The sequence below is a fragment of the Haematobia irritans genome, chromosome 2 (genome assembly GCF_050003625.1).
Source record: "Haematobia irritans isolate KBUSLIRL chromosome 2, ASM5000362v1, whole genome shotgun sequence".
Lineage (NCBI taxonomy): Eukaryota > Metazoa > Arthropoda > Insecta > Diptera > Muscidae > Haematobia > Haematobia irritans.
The window spans coordinates 123,070,141-123,091,372 of record NC_134398.1 but is presented as its reverse complement, the minus strand read 5'-3'; the positions used below and the strand labels follow the sequence as shown (position 1 = coordinate 123,091,372).

Here is a 21,232-nt window from a genome sequence, read left to right as displayed (position 1 = left end):
TCTGTTGCTAATAGCAAACGCTATCTGCTGTTTTTCAGCAAACAAAGTGCTGCTGTTTTAGCAGTTTTTTGCTAAAACAGCAAACAATCTGTTATTTTGGAACAGCAGACATACTGCAGAAAAGTCAGTAGTTTGCTGAAATTTTCTGCTGATACGAATAAAATTATAAAGTCTCTCCAGTCAAATGGCCAATAGTAAAACGGTACACATTATAAAACTTCAAACGTTAAAAACAATTAGTATTTTTTTATTATGCAATAATATTTTTGAACAAGCAACCCTTTTAGTAATTTATATTTTAAGGTGGGTATTAAGTTCGAGTTTAGCCGCTAAAATCGCCATTTTTCACGATTACGTTTTTCTCTAGTTACTGGATTGCATTCGCGTACTTTTCAGCAATTTTAAGCAAAGAGAGTAAAATTCACTTTTACTCTCTTGCCAGTTTTTACTGGATAAGATAGAAAAGTACGCGAACAGACCTATTGTTGGTGAAGTCAGTTTTGGCAAATGTCAACGTCGATATGTCAAATGCCAACGCCATCAAAGCATCACTTTTAAATTTGTTGTTTTGGAATATATTTTCCAATATTTCTTTTATTGGTAAGTATTGTATTTGTCATTTAATAAATTTGGCATTCCTTTTATAGTCCTTTTGTTTTTAATCATTTTTAGATTGGAAAATTACTATTATACATTCATATGTGGGAGCAATGGTTCATGCCCGCTTTGCATACAAATGGTTATGGATTCAATCCCAGTTTCAACCAATCCCAGTTTCAACCATAAAGTTTTGCAACGGGGGATTGGTGAATTACTTCCTCTGTTATGCTGGTGGCATTTCTGAAATTTTCATCGCAATGGGAAATGATGTTCAATCTCGGCTATAAAAAGGAGATTCCGTGTCTTTGAGCTAAACATGGAATCAGGCAGCACTCTGTGACAAGAGAGAAGTTCAACACTGCGGTATCATAATGCACTAAAGTGAGCCTGAAATAACGGGCCGCCACTATAGCTAAGCTACACTGTACACAATTGGCAAAGTTCACCTGAAATGTGAGTATTAAAACCAGGATAACATTACAACCTTGTTCTTTTAGCGAAATAATGTCAACTTAATACGGCCTTAAGAGAATAATGTATGCTTTTAGAATAATGTATGCTTTTAGTTTGTATCAATTTGTTTTTTTGCTAAAAGTACCTATCAATACAATACCTATACATAAAAATAGTAAAATAAATAAAATAAAACAAATTAAATTGTTGTTATGTATATTTGATGAGAGGTGATTTCTTATGTATTTTCATCTCCTGAATTCGAAAATAGAGGTTAAATTTTTATGTGGAACACGTTTTAAGATATACTTATATGTTTAGTTTTTTTACTAGACTCGAGAATCATATCTCAAGTTAGAAGTGTCCGGTTATATCGTTAGATCTGTGATAAGTTAAGTGGTTCTAAATATATCGATGAAAATTGGGCACATTTTTAATATGTTTTACAGTGATTCTGTGCCGGTGGAAAAGTGCCAACCGTTGAAATAACGTCCGGTTCACTTTATTCTCGTAAAGGTGATACTTTAGCGTAAGAGTAATGCGCTTTACAGATTATCAGTTATTCCGGACGGAATGTCGGTGTTTGTAAAGAATCTTACAGTGTGTCGGATCGATACGACATGTCGGCGATGACTAAATAGTCGGTAAATGTGACCTTTTTTAATATAATTTGAACCACTTAACTTATCACAGATCCACATTTGTTCGTCATCTCAATACCTTGCGTTTAAGTACCAATATCGATATAATCATACATTTTTAGCTCGAGAAATGATTTTTCTAATGAAAAAATGTACGAAAAACTAAAAATATAAGGATATCTCAAAAACTGTTTCATTAAAAAATTTCTAACTTCTATTTTCGAATTCAGTGGATGAAAATACCTAAAAAGCAACCTCTAATGAAATGTAAATTTTAGTGTAAACTAGCGTAATTACTAATTGCTTTTTTCACTTCTTTCCATTACAGATTGTTATGTTTTATCCGCGTGTATAAGACCAAAGAAGAAAAATAAACGAAAATAAATTCTGTACAACACTTCAACTCAACTTCCAGTGCTTCAATGGAATTCAATTTATTTCACACATTTAATAAATGTAGAAGTTATTGTATTAAATGATTTACGGTTGTCATTTCGTTAAAAACGACAAGTTTTGTTGCTGGGACAACAAACATTTGTAGTTGTTATAGCAGTAAAAATGTTAGCTATTTCAACTAACGCAGTTTGCAGCGATGTTTGTCAAAAACTTTTAGCAAACACGTCCCTGCCAACATTTTTTGAATTTGGGGGCGCTTCTGAGAATCCCCACTACGTCGAAAACAGTCATATACGATATCCAAAACTCCTCGGAAAAGCGCCGTCACTATTGAGAAGTTGTACCACGCCAAGTTACTACAAAAAAGTATCGCATGAGTGCAATTATTAGGTGCCCTTCTGGATACATTTAGAAGGACGCCAATAAGAGCCCCTTCAAACAATCAGACAAAGTGCATTTTAAGATAGTTGTAAAAGAAACATTGTGGTCAAGTAAAACACGATTGTTTAGATGTTTATTGATTTTATTAAACATTTATAAATTCTCATAAATATAACATTTATACGACTATCACATCACATTTAACATATTTTTATGCATTAATAAAAGATTGGTGTTGAGTTACAAGTTGCAAGTTACATGTTGTAGCGTCTATCAGCCAGTGCTTTTATTTCCAATGGAGGCAGCGTGTCTGGAAAAATATTTGAAAAACTATCACTTTATTCCATTTGGAAAGTCAAAAATTGTTCACCAATATACCTTTCACAATTTTAAGCGAAATAACGATCTTTTCAGCACTTCATTATCATTTTTATTTAAATAAATTATAAGAAGCTAGATGTGCTTGTTGTTTCACAAAATATAAAATGGCTCTTGTAACAATAGTGATGACAAAGTACTTTCATGCGAATAGTGATGGCAAAATACTATCACAGTTGGCGATTGTTGCAGTGTCACTTACGAGTCTGTGGTAGCGATGAGGATGAAATAGAACTTTGAAATGCTGGCAGGGGTTTGCTAATTCAGCAGCATTTGGTTGCTTTTGTAGCTGTGAAAAATGTTTGCTATTTCAACTAACGAATGTTTGCTGAAACAACTACATGCTACTGCTCTCCCATTTTCAGCAAACAAAATCTGCTGTTTTAGCAAACATTTTTGCTATTATGAGTAACAACATTTTTTGGGTTTGGGTAATCAAAGTCCTTAAAATTTTTTACTGAATAAGATAGCGATATGAAATTGCTTTTTGTCATAATTTTTTGGTTTTCTTTTCTTGTTGTGTTGTGTTGGACTAGGAGTTCGTTAAGTATTATAGCAATTTGAAATTTCTTTTTAATTTAGTCTTAGGTTCTTTTATTAATAAAATTGGATTAAACTAAATTGATTTGATGTACAACAATTTTTGGCGCTGTAGATTGTTATTGCTTAAACTATTTAAAAAATCCCGAATCCCGGGATTTATAAAAATCGATCCCGAATGACAGCCCTTGTGTGAACGCCATATTATGGAACGTTCCAAAGCACGACCGGCCGCCTTATGTTGTTCAAATGTTGCTACCTTTATTGTTGGATTCATTTTTTTTCTCATCACTGATAGAACGAGTTTTCGGTGTTTGGCAACCCGGCGGTTAGTTTTCATTATTGGCAATTCAGTTTTTCAAGATTAGCGAACCAAAAGCAAGTTAACTTTACCACTTTTGTTAATATTTTTCCAAAACGTCGCGTTTAGTAAGAGGTTTTGTTGGTGATATTTATAAAATATCACAACGTCATATACATTCTACAGCAATAACACGCACGACAAGCGTTAAACTTCAATCGGACAAAACAATGGTCGTACAACACAACGTTAAAGGTTATGATGAATTCATTAATTTAGTGGGTGAATTGGAGAAGGAGAAAAATCAACCCATTCATGTCCTTTTTTCTGGCGGAAAAGACGAGAAAGGCGAAAGTTGGTGTCCTTATTGTGTCAAGGGTAAATACTTGATGGTACAAATTTTCTTTACCACAAATTGTTAAGAGATTCAAGAGACAACCTATAGTAGAGTTTTGTCGGAAACTTATTGTTTTCGAGATATCGGCTTTCTGGTATGGACAAAGCCCAAAAAGCGCTGACACGAACCCAATGAGTTACCTCCAAATAGTCTTTCAAAACTTTGCTTTTTAATTGTTATTAAAATAAGATGCTAATAATATTTGTGTTATTTTCAGCTGAACCGGTGATACACGATGCATTGGCAAAAGCCCCAGAAAAGTCTCATTTCATTCATGTGGACGTTGGCGAAAGAGCTTAGTAAGTATATCTGATATTCTTATTAATATATTCAATAACAAGGTTATTACCCGCTAACACATATATGTATGTTTAATAATCTCGTACGGCAGTATCTTTATGATTCCTATGAATAGTCGTCATCAGATAACATGCTAAATAAATCCAGCTATAAAAAGTAAGGATTGCTTTTTCTTCGAATGTTGTGGTTTTTGACCACAATTTAATAGTTATTCCAGGAATTAGTTCAATCTGCAACAATGTATTAAAAAATTTAGAACATAATACTTCTTGGATCCGTCATTTTGAGAGTTTTACCATATACTTGAGCCTTTAAAAAATAAAGCAAATATAGTTCTGAGGGTTTACCTTCATGTATAGCAACGTTACTGTTGATGTAAACTGAATAAACTACAAAGCGAAAAAATCCTATTCATTCGAACCTGTAATTTGTAATTGAAGAAATTCGGAGTGGTTTATTGCAATATTTTATTGAACAATGACAAAACACAACGAAGATAAAAGATAATTCAGTCGAAGACTTGCAGTATTCTTCTGTAAGAACTTACAGACCTTTCGGTATTCAAAATTCAGTAGTTTTATATTATAACAAAAAAGATTTTTTGTACATATTTTCCACCCAAACTCGATCTTCTTTCGGAATAAAGACGTCCCGCTACACTGAACAATTATTCGCTGGCCACGTTTTTCGGTGGAGCGCTTAAATATTTTTTATTGCCGGTGCTCTTAAATGTTGAAAAGAAGAATTCTTCCAATATTAAAATATGTAACCGTTGAGTGCCATAGCAGGCTTCGTAAAACGTATATGAATTGATTTCATGTTTTACTATTCTCAATTTTATTGATCATAGAGTAATGTTTTTGTACCCTCCACCATAGGATGGGGGTATATTAACTTTGTCATTCCGTTTGTAACACATCGAAATATTGCCCTAAGACCCCATAAAGTATATATATTCTGGATCGTGGTGAAATTCTGAGTCGATCTAAGCATGTCCGTCCGTCCGCCTGTTGAAATCACGCTAACTACCGAACGAAACAAGCTATCGACTGAAACTTGGCGCAAGTAGTTGTTATTGATATAGGTCGGATGGTATTGCAAATGGGCCATATCGGTCCATAATTATATATAGTCCCCATATAAACCGATCCCCAGATTTGGCTTGCGGAGTCTCTAAGAGAAGCAAATTTCATCCTATCCGAATGATGATGATGGTACATGGCCCTCAGCCCATAATTATATATAGCCCCATATAAACCGATCCCCAGATTTGATCTCCGGAGCCTCTTGGAAGACCAAAATTCATCTGATTCAGTTGAAATTTGGTACTTGGTGTTAATATATGGCCTCAAACACCCATGCAAAAATTTGTCGAAATCGGTTCATAATTATATATAACCCCACATAAAACGATCCCCAGATTTGACCTCCGGAGCCCCTTGGAAGAGCAAAATTCATCCGATTCTATTGAAATTTGGTACGTGATGTTAGTATATGATATCCAACAACCATGCCAAAAGTGATCCATATCACCGATCCCAAGATTTGATTTTGGAGCCTCTTGGAGGAGCAAATTTCATCCGAGTAAGTTGAAATTTGGTACATTGTGCTAGTATATGGCCGTTAACAACCATGCCTAACTAGGTCCATATCGGTCTATAGTTATATATAGCCCTCAGATAAATCGATCCCCAATCACACAAAAATTGCTCCATATCAAGTTCATAATTGTATATAGTCCCCATATAAGCGACCCACATATATCAATTCTGGCTCTCTACGTACCGTGCAAAAGTCCATATCGATTCGTAATTATTTGTAGTTTTACCTATACATACCTTTTTTGTCTAATATATACCACGTATGGACTAACTCACAATTTAGAAAACGATGTTAAGAAGTTTTAAGATACTTTGCCATCGGTAAGTATTACCACAACCCAAGTTAGGTTAGGTTATGTGGCAGCCCGATGTATCAGACTCACTTAGACTATTCAGTCCATTGTGATAAACCACAACCCAAGTAATTCGATTGTGGATGACAGTCTTTCGTAGAAGTTTCTACGCAATCCATGGTGGAGGGTACATAAGATTCGGCCTGGCCGAACTTATGACTGTATATACTTGTTTTCATATGGAGAACTTTGAGCAAAATTAAAAAATGCTTCGGCTTCGATTATCGATTTTTGTGCGACTGACGAAGTCGGGCTTCTCTATGCCTCAACATCGACGGCAAAGCCGAATATCCATGGAAGGAACCTAATGCTATGTATTTGGTGAGGCCAGCTTGTTGTTGTGTACTATGAGCTGCTGCAACAGATTTAAACAAATAAACGGCCACAATATTTTAAAGGGTAAGGTGATTTTGAAGCATGATGGTTAGGTTAGGTTATAGATGATGACACCAAATCCGTAGAAAGCAAAAATGGTGTCCATTTAGACCATGTTGGCCCATTGTGATGACAACTTTCGGCCACGTGTTGCAAAACCCGTGAATACTTATTTCGAAAGATTCAATTCAATCATTTGAAAAAATGTCGCAGTTCTAATATGCGTTCATAATAGTTTTCTCTGTTTATCTACAATATTGTAATATTGATTGTTCTTACGATAACAAGATGTTACAGACGTTACATGGGGTGCTTCAGAGATAAAGGGTGATTTGTTAAGAGCTTGATAACTTTTTTTTTTAAAAAAACGCATAAAATTTGCAAAATCTCATCGGTTCTTTATTTGAAACGTTAGATTGGTCCATGACATTTACTTTTTGAAGATAATTTCATTTAAATGTTGACCGCGGCTGCGTCTTAGGTGGTCCATTCGGAAAGTCCAATTTTGGGCAACTTTTTCGAGCATTTCGGCCGGAATAGTCCGAATTTCTTCGGAAATGTTGTCTTCCAAAGCTGGAATAGTTGCTGGCTTATTTCTGTAGACTTTAGACTTGACGTAGCCCCACAAAAAATAGTCTAAAGGCGTCAAATCGCATGATCTTGGTGGCCAACTTACCGGTCCATTTCTTGAGATGAATTGTTCTCCGAAGTTTTCCCTCAAAATGGCCATAGAATCGCGAGCTGTGTGGCATGTAGCGCCATCTTGTTGAAACCACATGTCAACCAAGTTCAGTTCTTCCATTTTTGGCAACAAAAAGTTTGTTAGCATCGAACGATAGCGATCGCCATTCACCGTAACGTTGCGTCCAACAGCATCTTTGAAAAAATACGGTCCAATGATTCCACCAGCGTACAAACCACACCAAACAGTGCATTTTTCGGGATGCATGGGCAGTTCTTGAACGGCTTCTGGTTGCTCTTCACTCCAAATGCGGCAATTTTGCTTATTTACGTAGCCATTCAACCAGAAATGAGCCTCATCGCTGAACAAAATTTGTCGATAAAAAAGCGGATTTTCTGCCAACTTTTCTAGGGCCCATTCACTGAAAATTCGACGTTGTGGCAGATCGTAAGTCTATTCATGATGAAATGTCAAAGCATACTGAGCATCTTTCTCTTTGACACCATGTCTGAAATCCCACGTGATCTGTCAAATACTAATGCATGAAAATCCTAACCTCAAAAGAATCACCCTTTACTATCGTATCTGTGATGGCAGCATTATGTTAATTCGATTGACTGTGGAGTCCGTACTATCGTTGTATATTTCACCACTGACCAGCCAATTGCCTATTAATTACTCAACAAGATTTCTTTGTCCGTACGTGTAAGTTTTCTTCGATTATACCAAATGCACTCCCTTTCCGTAACCACCGCGTGGGTTAGCGGAGTTGAAACAGAGGACTGAAACCAGACAAAGAGAAAAGAACTTAGCAACCTGCAAGTGATTTGAGGAACTTTTACCTACTTCACCAATAGCAGTAGCGTAACTAGAGATCTTGAAAAGGTTTTCGCATGTGATCCCGGGAATCTAACATGTAACCGTCCGCCTACTGTTTACTTCTGTCCCTGTAGTGAATTTTGTGCTTAACCCTTTCGACCCTAAAGTTGCCTGTGGGCAACTTTTTGTGTTTTGAGACTCACTGTCAGCGTTGTTTTTGTTTTTGTAACGGTATCGAAAGCTACAAGTGTTTTCTTCAAGTTGAATGAAAAATCAGCTAATTTGGTTGTCAATTAGCAAAAAAAATTTTCATTAATACGAACGTACCTCAAGAAAAAAATATTTGCGAATTTAAAAAGAGATTTTTATGCATGTGACTTTTTTCAAAAATTACAACTAAAATGTTGAAAGTTTTTATTAAATCTATTGTAGTACATGTCAAATAAAATATTTCTGGAAGTCAAATCTTAGAATTGCAAAAAAACAACAGATTGGAAATGTTTAAAATTGAAAAGTTGCCTGTGGGCAACTTTTTTTTTTTTTTACACCGCCAGTTAAATTGACATGGGCTAAAAAAAAAACAAAACATTTTCGTGAGTCACGCGAGATTCACGCGAAGCCGTGAATGAAATTTAAACGAAATCTCGTGAATGAAATTTAAACGAAACCTCGTGAATGTGCGTGAACGGGATTAAAGAAAAATGTGTGGCGCGTGAGCGTGAGTAAAAATCAAATTGTGTTCGTGATTGTGAGTGAGTAAACTTTCTCCGAAATCACGCTCCCGATAAAAATTTACTTTCACTATGCAACCCACGCTCACGATCCAACTCACGCTCAAGATAAAATTCACGTTAACAATAAAATTCATATTCACGATAAAATTCGCACTCACGGTAAAACAGACACAAAAAGTCACATCACGAACAAATTCACGTTCACGATTAAATTCAAGCTCACCGATTTTAATCACCATTACATATTTAATCACGCTTAAGATTTCAATAGCGTGAGTCACGAGAAATTTCGTTAATTACCAGAATTTTATTGAGCCACGAAAATTGTCGTGTTCCGAAAATATTCGTGACTTACGAGATTTGTCGTGAATTACGAAAATTGTCGTGAATCGTGCAAAAGCGTGAGACATAAACATTGTTCATGTGTGAGCGTGTGCGAGTATGACTTTTCATTTCGTGACCCTGAATTCCTACCCACATGGCATGCGTGAGTACAAATATTTCTTCGTGAATGTGTTTGAGCGTGATTGAAATTCCACTCACGCGCGCATCTAAGTATATATTTACTGTAAAATAACAAAAAACTTAACAAAAATCCAATAAAACGTAATACGTCTATCATTACAAAACAAAATAGTTTGTAGTCACAATTGCCCAAAGTTGCCCACAGGCAACATTCTCTACCGCCTAAACGAATGGGCGTGGCGACCCAAAATTAAATGCATTCAACATGATTAAAAGTAAAAAAAAATTTTAGCGATACCTATAAAAATTCGGGGTCGAAAGGGTTAAGGATTTAGTGGTAAAAAATTTCAAATTTCCCCCCCCCCCCCCCCCCCCCCAGGGTAATGAATAAAGACATCATTGCTAGATATTTTTTGGTACTCGTGCAGACATCATTGAAGGATAATACCTCAATTTAGTTAATCAATGGGTTGGATCTTCTCCACATAAGTTTTTAGAATAATTTTTTAAAATATATATGTTTTCTTCATTTGCATTAATGAACTTTTAAAATGAAAACCCCAATTGTAACCAGTTTTACCGCTGTTCCACATTTTTAAATCGTGATATTTCCGTGTCATCTTTTTCTTGTGCCACTAAATGTGAAACTTTTTACATTTTTTGCGTCACTTTTTTTTGTCATACTGCGCCACTATTTAATTACATTAATTTATACTGAAAAAATTTTACTCATTTCAATCGTAAATAGCGTTAAGATTACAGATATGATTGGATTCTTAACAAATAATTGAGTTCACCAATCGAATATTATATTTGTGAGCAAGTTTTCTTTGTTTTTACCATAATATTATCAGTGTATACTTTGCTAAATTTCAAAAATTTTCAAATAAATGGAGATAAAATTAATGTTAGATTAGTTAAGATCTAACATAGAAAAAGTTATTTCATTACGCTATATAATACGCTAATATAAAATCGTTTAGATGTTGAACTTTATGAAAAAATGTGCCACATCTTGTGGCTTGTGACACTTTCTAGAAATTCTCAACGGTAACGCTGATTTTAACCACCTCAAGACACTGGAATAATTTTTATATATAAACCCGCCGACTCTTTGGCAGTCTATTGAAATCTTTGGCCATACATTAACAATTTACTTTTTTTCTACTTTTAGTTGGAAAGATCTTAACTGTCCCTTCCGCAAGGATCCCAACACCCATTTGATTTTCCTACCCACTTTACTTCGTTGGAAATCACCTCAGCGTTTGGATGGCGAACGTTGTTCAAATAAAGAATTGGTTGAAATGATGTTCGAAGATGAAGACTAAACGAAACAATGGCAATATTCGTAATGACATAAATTATAAATATACGTCTTAATAAATTTATTGTTTTGTATAATTGTACATAATATTCGTAATCGATTTTCGGTTTTTCCATTTAAAAATAAATTAAGAAAATGGGGGGCTCATACACATAATTTAATCTAAAAACTAATGGAATGGATAAAGCAAAATAAAACAAACGTGTGTGCTTAATAATTACACTTATACTTCTTCATCTCTACCATCACCACATGGATATTGGTTAATTGAGCCCTAGCATTGGGGGTCAACAATTTATGGAATCTATGATAATATTGCACGAGACTGGCTAAAGCCAATTGTAAAAGTTGTGAACCAGTTAACAGAGATGGGAAAGACAACAACACTTCACGATTTAATTCCTCTAGAGATTTTTTCCAACTTGTCGAGAAACTAGCAACCAAGGAAAGACTTCTACGTTCCTGTTTGCGCACTTCATCGAGTTGTTCCTTTTCGTATAGAGGTTCACATTCCTTGACAAATTGTATAATACCACCAAAATGAGGAGCCAAGATCTCTTCAACATACTCAGCACTTCGGGCATTAAGTTGTTCACGGAATGCTTCAGCTTCTTTGGAATTATCACGCGTATGCTCCATGAGAACACCCAAAACCAAATCATAATTATTTATCAGATAAATCAATTGTTCTTTGCGATTGGGAAATATAGCAGCCATACGTAAAATGAAACATTCAACTTCGTTTTGTAATTCCAGCAATAAACGGCTAACCAATTCATTGGGGAAATGTTCAGAAATACCAACAATGGCAGCAGAAAATTCAGCATAGCGACGGGTGATCTACGAAGAAATAACATATTAAAAACAAAAACCAATACTTTCTATTAGTTCTGGAGCTTACATAATGCGGACCCATTTCTTTGCTAAATTTGGTAGGATCACAATCTCTTATACTTTGTATGTTCAAGCGGAAAACGTGTTCAAATCTAGGCCAAAATACACCTTGCAATGAGTCCCAATATCTATATCAAAATTGATGTTAATTATATCTAACGCTGTATATTTTAATGTACGACGGACTCTTTACTTACTTATCCAATGCTGGTACACATCTTTTGTGGCACATCAGTTGATATCTGAAGATTAATTGAATACACAAAAACATAGCAATTGTATCGAAGCAATCCTGGATACTGGTTTCAAGATTTTTCTACAATTCGAATGTATAAATTAGATCAAAATAAAAGGGTTATTTTATTTGGAACTTACAATCATTAGGCTCAATGTTTTTCCCATTATTTGATTGAAAAGATCTTGTGCTTGAGCTCCTCGCACCATAAAGAATTCTGTCACAAAAAGATATTCACGACAAGCATTATCCACCAGGGCATACTGTTCGGACCGGAACAAAGCCTCAAATGTATACTGAAAAGAAAAAGAAGTCACATGGATTTTAAAGAAACATTTCTTAGTTCTTGGTTGTTTGTCAACATTTTTGAATATGGTATTCCTTTACGAAAAAATAGAATTTATAGACTAGTTTAGAAACGTATAACCACGATTTTTTTTACATATACAGTGGCGTGCAGAAATGAGTACATAATTATTTTTTTTTTTTTTTTCAATTCTAAACGAATAAAAAAGCAGCAATAAAGAAACTCAAGATAATTTTATTTTTCCTTTATTCCTTCTTCAATTCTAAATAAAACAACAAAAACTCAAAACAAAAAGTAAAGAATTCAGAGAGAAAAATAAACATAACAAAAAACACGCATGTACCGTTAGTTTTGTATTTTTGTCCTTCTTTATGATCAGTAATACAACTTTGTGTTTAGAAACGTGATTGCTAGTAAGAGTTAAAGCTTTATTCGATGTGTACTGCAATAATATCAAGCAAAAATTACAATGAAAAAATTATCTCGCGATGTGGAGGACAATATAGTTTCCTTAACTAATAATGGGTCCTCTTTGCGGAAAATAGCCAAGGAACTAAATATAAGTCAGTCTGTGGTCATTTGCGTCCAAAAAAGACGAAATACAACTCCCAAAGAACAAACCAGAGGCCGCCGAAAACTGTTGACCGAAGCGGACGCTCGCCTTATGAGGCAGAACATGTCCGTAACGCCGAAAAATACTACTGTTGCCAGCAAGCAAGTTAGTGAATGGACAGCAAGATGAACACTCCACAGCATTGGTTATGTTTCAGCTGTAAAAAAAATTTGTCCGAAAAGAATCAAAAGGCGCGAATGAAGTTTGCAAGAGAGCATAAAAATTGGACGGCAGATTAGTGGAAACGTGTTATCTAGTCATATGAATCAAAATTTAGCCGTTTCCGATCGGATGATAAACAATATTTCTGGCGTCGTCCTGGTGATACCATTCAACGCCACCATGTTAAGCAAACTGTGAAGCATGGTGGTGGAAGCATCATGGTTTGGGGCTGCTTCACTTGGTGGTACATTGGGCCATTGCAGAAAATTGATGGTATAATGAAGAAGGAAGACTACCTCGCCATTTTGCAGACTCATCTTCCCGAGTTTGTTGACAAGAATGCCTATCCTGAAGATGAAGTCGTATTTCAACAGGGTGGTGATCCGAAGCATAGTGCAAAAATAGTAAAAAATGGCTTAGTGAGCAAAAATATAAAGTGATGAATTGGCCAGCGCAAAGCCCCGACCTCAACCCGATTGAGAATTTATGGTCAATCGTGGGAAGACGGCTGGGATTGTACAAATCAGCTCCATCAAAATTAGAAGACCTGTGGGAACGAGTACAGTTTGAGTGGCAGAATATACCATATAAAGGAATTGGTTGAAAGTATGCCAAAACGTACAAATATGGTATTAAAAAATAAGGGTTATGGATCAAGTACTAGAAATGATACCGGTATAGAAAAGTGAAAAATTGAGTACACGCGAGTTTTTTATGTTTATTTATCTCTCTAAATTCTTTACTTTTTGTTTTGAGTTTTTTGTTGTTTTATTTAGAATTGAAGAAGGAATAAAGGAAAAATAAAGTTATTTTGAGTTTCTTTCTTACGGCTTATTTTATTCGTTTTGAAATGAAAAAAAAAAATAATTATGTACTGATTTCTGCACGCCACTGTATAATTATTTATTTTGAAAATAAAATTGGTAAGCTACTAAATAGCAAGGCGAAGACCAATTTTCCAACATTGGACGAAGTCGTTTGTTCGTTGGAGATCTATTATATAGGCTTCCTGTGGAATCACAGTGAGCCTACATAGCATAAGGATCCGGGGTCCAACTATACCTAAGCGAAGACTACTAGAATTAAAAACATTCGATTTATAGTTAGTCTTAACTATCAAAAGATTATTAGTTAAAGTATTTAAGTATTTGAGTCTGACGAATAAATAGCAGGTGGTCACTAACTTGTGGCATTATAATTTTTTTTTTTGTGAAACAGTTTCTTAAAATCGTTTTTCAAGGAGTTTGCGCTTGAAAGGATCACTGATTTTTATGAGTGTAGCACGCCTACATTAATACTTCTTACTATTGCTCTAGATCAAGGCCGTAGCCAGGATTTTAATTCGGGGGGGGGGGGGGGGGGGGGGTTCAACTTAAAAAAAATATTCATATAATCTCATGTGTAGAAAATTTTATTTATGCATAGGTATGCATACAATATTTTTATACCCACCACCATAGAATGGTGACGGGGGTATAATAAGTTTGTCATGTGTTACAAACACATCGAAATATCGATTTCCGACTATATAAAGTATATATATTATTGATCAGGGAGAAATTCTAAGACGATATAACGATGTCCGTCTGTCTGTTGTAATCACGCTACAGTATTCACTAATGAAGCAATCGTGCTGAAATTTAGCACAAACTCGTCTTTTGTCTGCAGGCAGGTCAAGTTCGAAGATGGGCTATATCGGTCCAGGTTTTGATATAGTCCCCATATAAACCGACCTCCCGATTTGGGGTCTTGGGCTTATAGAAATCGTAGTTTTTATCCAATTTGCCTGAAATTTGAAATCTAGAGGTATTTTATGACCATAAAGAGGTGTGTATCGGTCCATGTTTTGGTATAGCCCCCATATAGACCGATCTTCCGATTTTACTTCTTGGGCTTATAGAAACCGCAGTTTTTATTGTAGGACCAAAAATACGTGTGCCAAAAATTGTGAATATCGGTCCATGTTTTGGTATGGTCCCCATATAAAACGACCTCCCGATTTGGGGTCTTGGGCTTATAGAAACCGTAGTTTTTATCCAATTTGTCTGAAATGGGAAATCTAGAGGTATTTTAGGACTATAAAGAGGTGCGCCAAAAATGGTGAGTATAGGTCCATGTTTTGGTATAGCCCCCATATAGACCGATCTCCCGATTTTACTTCTTGGGCTTATAGAAACCGCAGTTTTTATTAAATTTACCGGAAATTGGAAATCTAGAGGTATTGTAAGACCACAAATACGTGTGCCAAAAATTGTGAGTATCGGTCCATGTTTTGGTATGGTCCCCATATTAAACGACCTCCCGATTTGGGGGCTTATAGAAACCGTAGTTTTTATCTAATTTGTTTGAAATTGGAAATCTAGAGGTATTTTCGGGTCATAAAGAGGTGTGCCGAAAACGGTGAGTATCGGTCCATATTTTAGTATAGCCCCCATAAGAACGATCTCCCGATTTAACTCCTTGGGTTTCTAGAAACCGTAGTTTTTATCTGATTTGCCTGAAATTGTAAATATTATGGTATTTTAGGCTCACAAAAAGTGTATCGGATTAAGTTTTTATCGGTCCATTTGGTAATGCCTCCATATAAACAGACTTCACTTCTTCATGGTGTAGAAGGCGCACTGATCATGAAAATTGGTTGAATCTCAATGTAAAATTTCCAGATTTTACTTCTACAGATTTAAGATTTCAAATCAAGACGTTATTTTATAATTTTCTTGCACACTTACAAGAGATGTTAATGATTCCTCTAAAACTCAAACAAAAATGGTTCTTATAAATCCAGAATCTGATATAGTCCTCATAGGTGAAATCTTTAAATTTATCTTCGGGATGTGTCCTCAAGTCCTCAAGCCCTCCTGAAATTTCAAAGGAAACCCTAATATTTGGTTCATGGTGGTGGGTATTTAAGATTCGGCCCGGCCGAACTTACTGCTGTATATACTTGTTATAATATTAAATTGAGCCGACGGGCTTTTTGGGCAGCAAATAAATGAATGACTTCTTCAGTCGGCACATTTATTCGGCGATGAACCGACATTAATGCCAATCCTTTGAGTCTACTCTCGCTAGTCGAATTTCTAAGATACGTCTTTAATCTCTTCATTGTTGAAAATGAACGTTCGGATGAGCACGTAGTAACTGCAGGGATGGAAAATGCAGTTCTATAGTACTTTTTTCAAACCTTTTTCACCCCGGTCAGTACCATAGTACCCCCGCGAATGATTTAGTACCTTTTGTGTAGACATTTTTGAGTCGATATCAGATTTATGGTACAATAGCTTTGACAAAATATTTTAATATTTTGAGAAATTACAAATTACAAATATGGCAAAACAGACCATGTGGGAAAAAAATCTATTTCGTAAAAGACATAGCCAAAAACCGGATTTTATTGAACTTCAAAAATGTTTTAGTCGAAAAACGAATGCGATTCTACATTATCGATTTTTTATTTCGGTAGAAAATGTTGTCAAAATTTTATTTCTATATAGAATTTTTGCAAAATTTTATTTTTATAGAAAATTTTGTCAAAATTTAGTTCAATTGAAAATTTTGTAAAAGATTTATTTCTATAGGAAATTTTTGCAAAATGTTATTTCTATAGAAAAAATTTTGAAAATTTTTTTTTTCTATAGAATTTTTTTTTGCAAAATTTTATTTCTTTAGAAAATTTTTGCAAAATTTTATTTATATAAAAAATTTTGTCAAAATTTTATTTATATAAAAAATTTTGTCAAAATTTTATTTATATAAAAAATTGTCAAAATTTTATTTTCTTTAAAATTCAGTCTCGACAATAATATTCCAGTGAAATTTTTGTTGAAATTTAGTAAAAAGTACCTTTCCGATCAAAAACTACCTTTTTTGTACTTTCCTAAAAATTGTATTTTCCATCCCTGAGTAACTGGCAAAGTGACCAAAATTTTTAAAAGCATATGCACGTTTGGAAATATCTCTTTATTGCTTCCATCGCTAAATGAGGCAGGTTCTTTTCGCAGGTTTTGCGCCATTTCATTTACACATGTGTGTTTGGCTGTTTCGTTGTTGTTCTATGGTCAAACAAAGCGAGTCATGTTCACAAAAAGAACAACAAACACACATAAAAAGCAGATATACATTTTCCAAAAATGAAATTTGTGGTGCGAAAACAAAAACAATTTGTTATTTTCGACCGTCGTTTGACGGACTTTTCAACTAGTATTCTATGATTTGTGCAAGTTTTATAGGTAAGCGTTTTTCAAAATAAAACCTCCAGCTTTTCTTCAACATCTTCGAAAAGATTTTTCTATGCAGCTAAAAATATATATTTATTTATATAAAAATATTCATTCATTTCGGGTGGGGTTTGATCCCCCTCATCCCCCCCTGAATACGGCCTTGCTCTAGATAGTCGGGTATGTTCTGGGTTTCACGTGAAAGACTTGCGGGGAATTTTTCGCGTAGGGGTTATTCTGTGAGCTATTTTTCCCCTCACAGACGGGAAAACTTTTCACGGAGTTTTTTAATGGAATCTTTCTTATTTCAAAAAGAAGGATTTGAAACTGAAGTAAATTTTTTATTTTCAATTTTTCATATGTTTTCTGCATCCTTGATAAGTATTGAGTGATAAAATAGCATGAAAGCCCTTTAAAAACCAGATTTAAAAATATACCACAAATTGACCAAGATTCCCCTTTCACTTGTTGCAAAAAAATTGCGATTGCTTAAAAGCAGCTGATTTTATGTACGTTGGAAAGAGAGTGTTGCAAGATTTTGAGAAAACGCATTGAAACTTTTGTAATTGAAAATATGTGTGTTAATGCTTTTTAGATTACAGCGAAGTATGTATGAATATGATTATTATTAAATTTTAAATAAAAACAAACACATTTTCGACCCAGATAAGACAAATTAAAACAATATTTTTGATCACAAAATTGTTATAAACGATTGGTCAACTTAACTTCTGCAAAGCGTCTCACGCAAGTCAGTCAATTATAATAAACTGTGTTAAGAGTCATCGCCGTCGGGAGACAAAAAATGTATGCTTCACAAAATTATTTGTTTTTATTTATTCATAGAAGCATGAAATACAAAATAATCCGCAATTTTGGATTTAAAGACGATGAACATTCATAAATTACTTTTGCAATATATTTTAGTTTTTTTTAGTATTTTTTCTAAAGGCGTTAAATGTTTTGCGTGCAGTCCTAGTTCCTCAAATTTGTAGCTTGGCTCTGAACTCTTACAGTAGTAAACAAAAGATAATTGGCCAAAAAGAACGATTTCATGGTTATTACAAGTATATTACAATTCGGTAGTTTTCCTTTAGATTGCCACAAACTTAGAAATAAAAGAATTATGCCGCATAAGTGACTATATGTTTACATTTTCCTCTACAAATCACATGATTTGCAGATTTTCATTTTTCGGCAAGCGATTTCAAATTGAAAGGGGAAATCTATTTGAAGGGAAATCCAAAGCATACCCGAGTGTTTATCACACACTTCATTTCCCTCGCCTTTCCGCTTATACTAAAAATGAAGATTGCAAATATTTCGCTGAGAATTTTGGTCTAAATTTGTCACCACGGCTGGAAATCGAAAACTGCACTCTAGACCAGGTTCACTACCGTAGTACCCCCGCGAATGATTTAGTACCTTTTGTGTAGACATTTTTGAGTCGATATCAGATTTATGGTACAATAGCTTTGACAAAATATTTTAATATTTCGAGAAAGCCTTTATCAACCTTATTTGCTAATAGTCTTTTACAAATATGGCAAAACAGACATGTTCATGTGGGCAGAAAATCTCGATTTTGTAAAAGACATAGCCAAAAACAGGATTTTATTGAACTTCAAGAATGTTTTAGTCGAAAAAAGAATGCGATTCTATATTATCGATTTTTTATTTCGGTAGAAAATGTTGTCAAAATTTTATTTCTATATAGAATTTTTGCAAAATTTTATTTTTATAGAAAATTTTGTCAAAATTTTATTTCAATTGAAAATTTTGTACAAATTTTATTTCTATAGGAAATTTTTGCAAAATTTTATTTCTATAAAAAAAATTTTGCAACATTTTTTTTCTACGGATTTTTTTTTGCAAAATTTTATTTCTATAGAAAATTTTTGCAAAATTATATTTATTTTCTTTAAAATTTAGTCTCTTGACAATAATTTTCCAGTGAAATTGTTGTTGAAATTTAGTAAAAAGTACCTTTCCGCTCAAAAAATACCTTTTTTGTACTTTCTTAAAAATTGTATTTTCCATCCCTGCTCTAGACTAACATTGCTACGGAAGGGCATTTTTGTCTCTCTCTCTCTTCGATTTACTATTTTCTCTAGATCTATTTTCGTAGGAGTAAATCATTCACATATTTGAATACCATAACGGTCACTCTGAGGACATACCAGAGGCCATGAGTTAGATCTTCAAAATGGAGATCCTCTTATTGCACACTAATATTATGTTAATAGTAAACAGCTCAGCTATTTCTATGGATTTGTGTCCGCTGTCTATCTACACTACCATCGGGGACCATTTTTCGTTTGGGTTTCTATTGGATTCACAATCTTCTCTAAATTTATTATCTTTGGAGTACTACATTCACCATTTGAATATATCTGTTTCTAATTGCTCTTTTCAATGAGTCATTAAAAAATATGTTAATCAACTAACTTACATCTTAGCATGAGGAGGTTTCAAAAACAGGATGGATACGACAATATCGTTTACTGTCAAAATTTCAAATGAGAGCTACTTACCCTATTTTTCATTTGGGCATGGGGTACAATTATTGGAGCCTCCAATTGTTGGTTTAGAATTTCACCCCTTTTGCCAATAGTGAAGATGGTACTTTTATGCTTCAAACTTGTGGTCTTGGCAAAAAGACCCTTTGAAACATTATCCTCAATACCCATTAGATCATCTTTAGTGCATGACTCCTCAAAGCGCAAGCTAGCTAAACGAGAAGAGTAACTCTAGAAGGGAAACACAATAACTATAACATTTACCATTATAATCTGGAAATTACTCTACCTTAAAGTAACTGTAATAGATTTTACTCATTGTGTCAATGTATTCATTACATATTTCCTGGGCCACTTGACGCTCATTCGACAAAATAAATTCAAAGAAAAACTTATGTTTTAACATAGCATTTTGTGGTATTTGATAATTTGTCATTGGTCTTCGAAATTTGTAGATTTGCTCCAACATGTATTGGCGAATTTTTGACATGGCCTTCAAACGAAGTTTATGCAATACATCGGCCACATCGGTGGTTGCTTTAGATTCTTTAAAACTTAACTCCTTTACTAAGGACAATTTGTGATTAAGGATATTTAGTTGTTTTTCAAATTCTTTTTCTGTAACTGGTGTCTCCATAATGGACATTATCATTTCTTCTGAGACAGCCATATCTTCTATGAATTGGGAGAGTTGAGCCTTTACCGATTGACGATTGGTCAACTGAACTGACATGGCCACAGATTTCTTTTGGAGCTGAGTAATTTCTGTACTAATGTTGCTGAGAACACTTTGGAAACTCATTAGCATATTTTCCATTCGTTCCAATACATCATCACATTCGCCGATTTGATTGTGCAATGCAGCAATATTTTGTGATTCTTTAATATAATCCTCAATACTTTTATTCTCCACTTCTTTGAATTCCTTTTCAATTTGTCGTGAATATTGACGCAAGTCCGTGGTATTTTTCAATATCTCTCTGACTTCATCATTGTTTAGTTGTTCGGTAAGGCTCGATTCTGGTTGTGACATTTCGCTAATTCCAATGGCTTCTTTTGGTTTACAACTAAATCCTAAGGAAGGCTTTGGTTACCCTTTACAAGAAAAAAGAATTATTTGGCCAGCAGTAAATAGTATTTACTTGGAAAAATTGTTTACGCAAAATAAAATTGTATATATTTACGATGTGTCAATAACAGCTGATTGTATTGGATGACGTTGCCAACAAATTCAAATGCGTTCGAAAGCCTATCTTTCAGATGTTAATGGAGCCTTCACATTCTAAAACGGTATTCACGATACCCTTCCAAAATCAACTTTACGAGATTTTAACTGTCGCTTGCCTTGCAAAAACAGATTTCAATTCTCGTAGTGTGTAGAGCTTATGATGTTAATTTGAATTTGCGGTGAAAGGTTACTAATTCATTAAAACATTGAATTTCCAAATTTGACAACGTCGACATTTGTAAAAATTTTAAATTAACATTTCCAAAATATAAAAACAGAATTTTCAAACATTGAAAAAAAAACAGAGTATATTGATC

The 21,232-nt window shown here is 34.3% G+C and overlaps 2 protein-coding genes across 2 annotated transcripts; one reads left to right on the top strand and one right to left on the bottom strand.

The window, feature by feature from the left end:
* Nucleotides 1–3,733: 3,733 nt before the first annotated feature.
* Nucleotides 3,734–10,836, top strand: cl (thioredoxin domain-containing protein 17 clot). The gene is made up of 3 exons (XM_075296078.1): nucleotides 3,734–4,068; nucleotides 4,305–4,386; nucleotides 10,591–10,836. Exons 1-3 carry the CDS (start codon nucleotides 3,921–3,923, stop codon nucleotides 10,742–10,744), a joined length of 384 nt encoding a protein of 127 aa, XP_075152193.1. The 5' UTR covers nucleotides 3,734–3,920; the 3' UTR covers nucleotides 10,745–10,836.
* Vps52 (vacuolar protein sorting 52) lies at nucleotides 10,762–20,897 on the bottom strand. The gene is made up of 6 exons (XM_075296077.1): nucleotides 19,977–20,897; nucleotides 19,703–19,918; nucleotides 12,010–12,165; nucleotides 11,832–11,950; nucleotides 11,642–11,762; nucleotides 10,762–11,580 (listed from the first exon to the last, which is right to left on the bottom strand). Exons 1-6 carry the CDS (start codon nucleotides 20,718–20,720, stop codon nucleotides 10,951–10,953), a joined length of 1,986 nt encoding a protein of 661 aa, XP_075152192.1. The 5' UTR covers nucleotides 20,721–20,897; the 3' UTR covers nucleotides 10,762–10,950.
* Nucleotides 20,898–21,232: the final 335 nt, after the last annotated feature.

What these genes read in the sequence shown, in the direction of transcription:
- cl (XM_075296078.1), top strand. Translation starts at nt 3,921, where the DNA reads ATGGTCGTACAACACAACGTTAAAGGTTATGATGAATTCATTAATTTA. An exon ending in GTGTCCTTATTGTGTCAAGG is followed by an intron (nt 4,069 to 4,304) that starts GTAAATACTTGA and finishes TGTTATTTTCAG; the next exon opens with CTGAACCGGTGATACACGAT. An exon ending in GACGTTGGCGAAAGAGCTTA is followed by an intron (nt 4,387 to 10,590) that starts GTAAGTATATCT and finishes TTCTACTTTTAG; the next exon opens with TTGGAAAGATCTTAACTGTC.
- Vps52 (XM_075296077.1), bottom strand. Translation starts at nt 20,720, where the DNA reads ATGTCACAACCAGAATCGAGCCTTACCGAACAACTAAACAATGATGAA. An exon ending in TCTATTACAGTTACTTTAAG is followed by an intron (nt 19,919 to 19,976) that starts GTAGAGTAATTT and finishes TTTCCCTTCTAG; the next exon opens with AGTTACTCTTCTCGTTTAGC. An exon ending in ATGCCCAAATGAAAAATAGG is followed by an intron (nt 12,166 to 19,702) that starts GTAAGTAGCTCT and finishes TTTTCTTTTCAG; the next exon opens with TATACATTTGAGGCTTTGTT.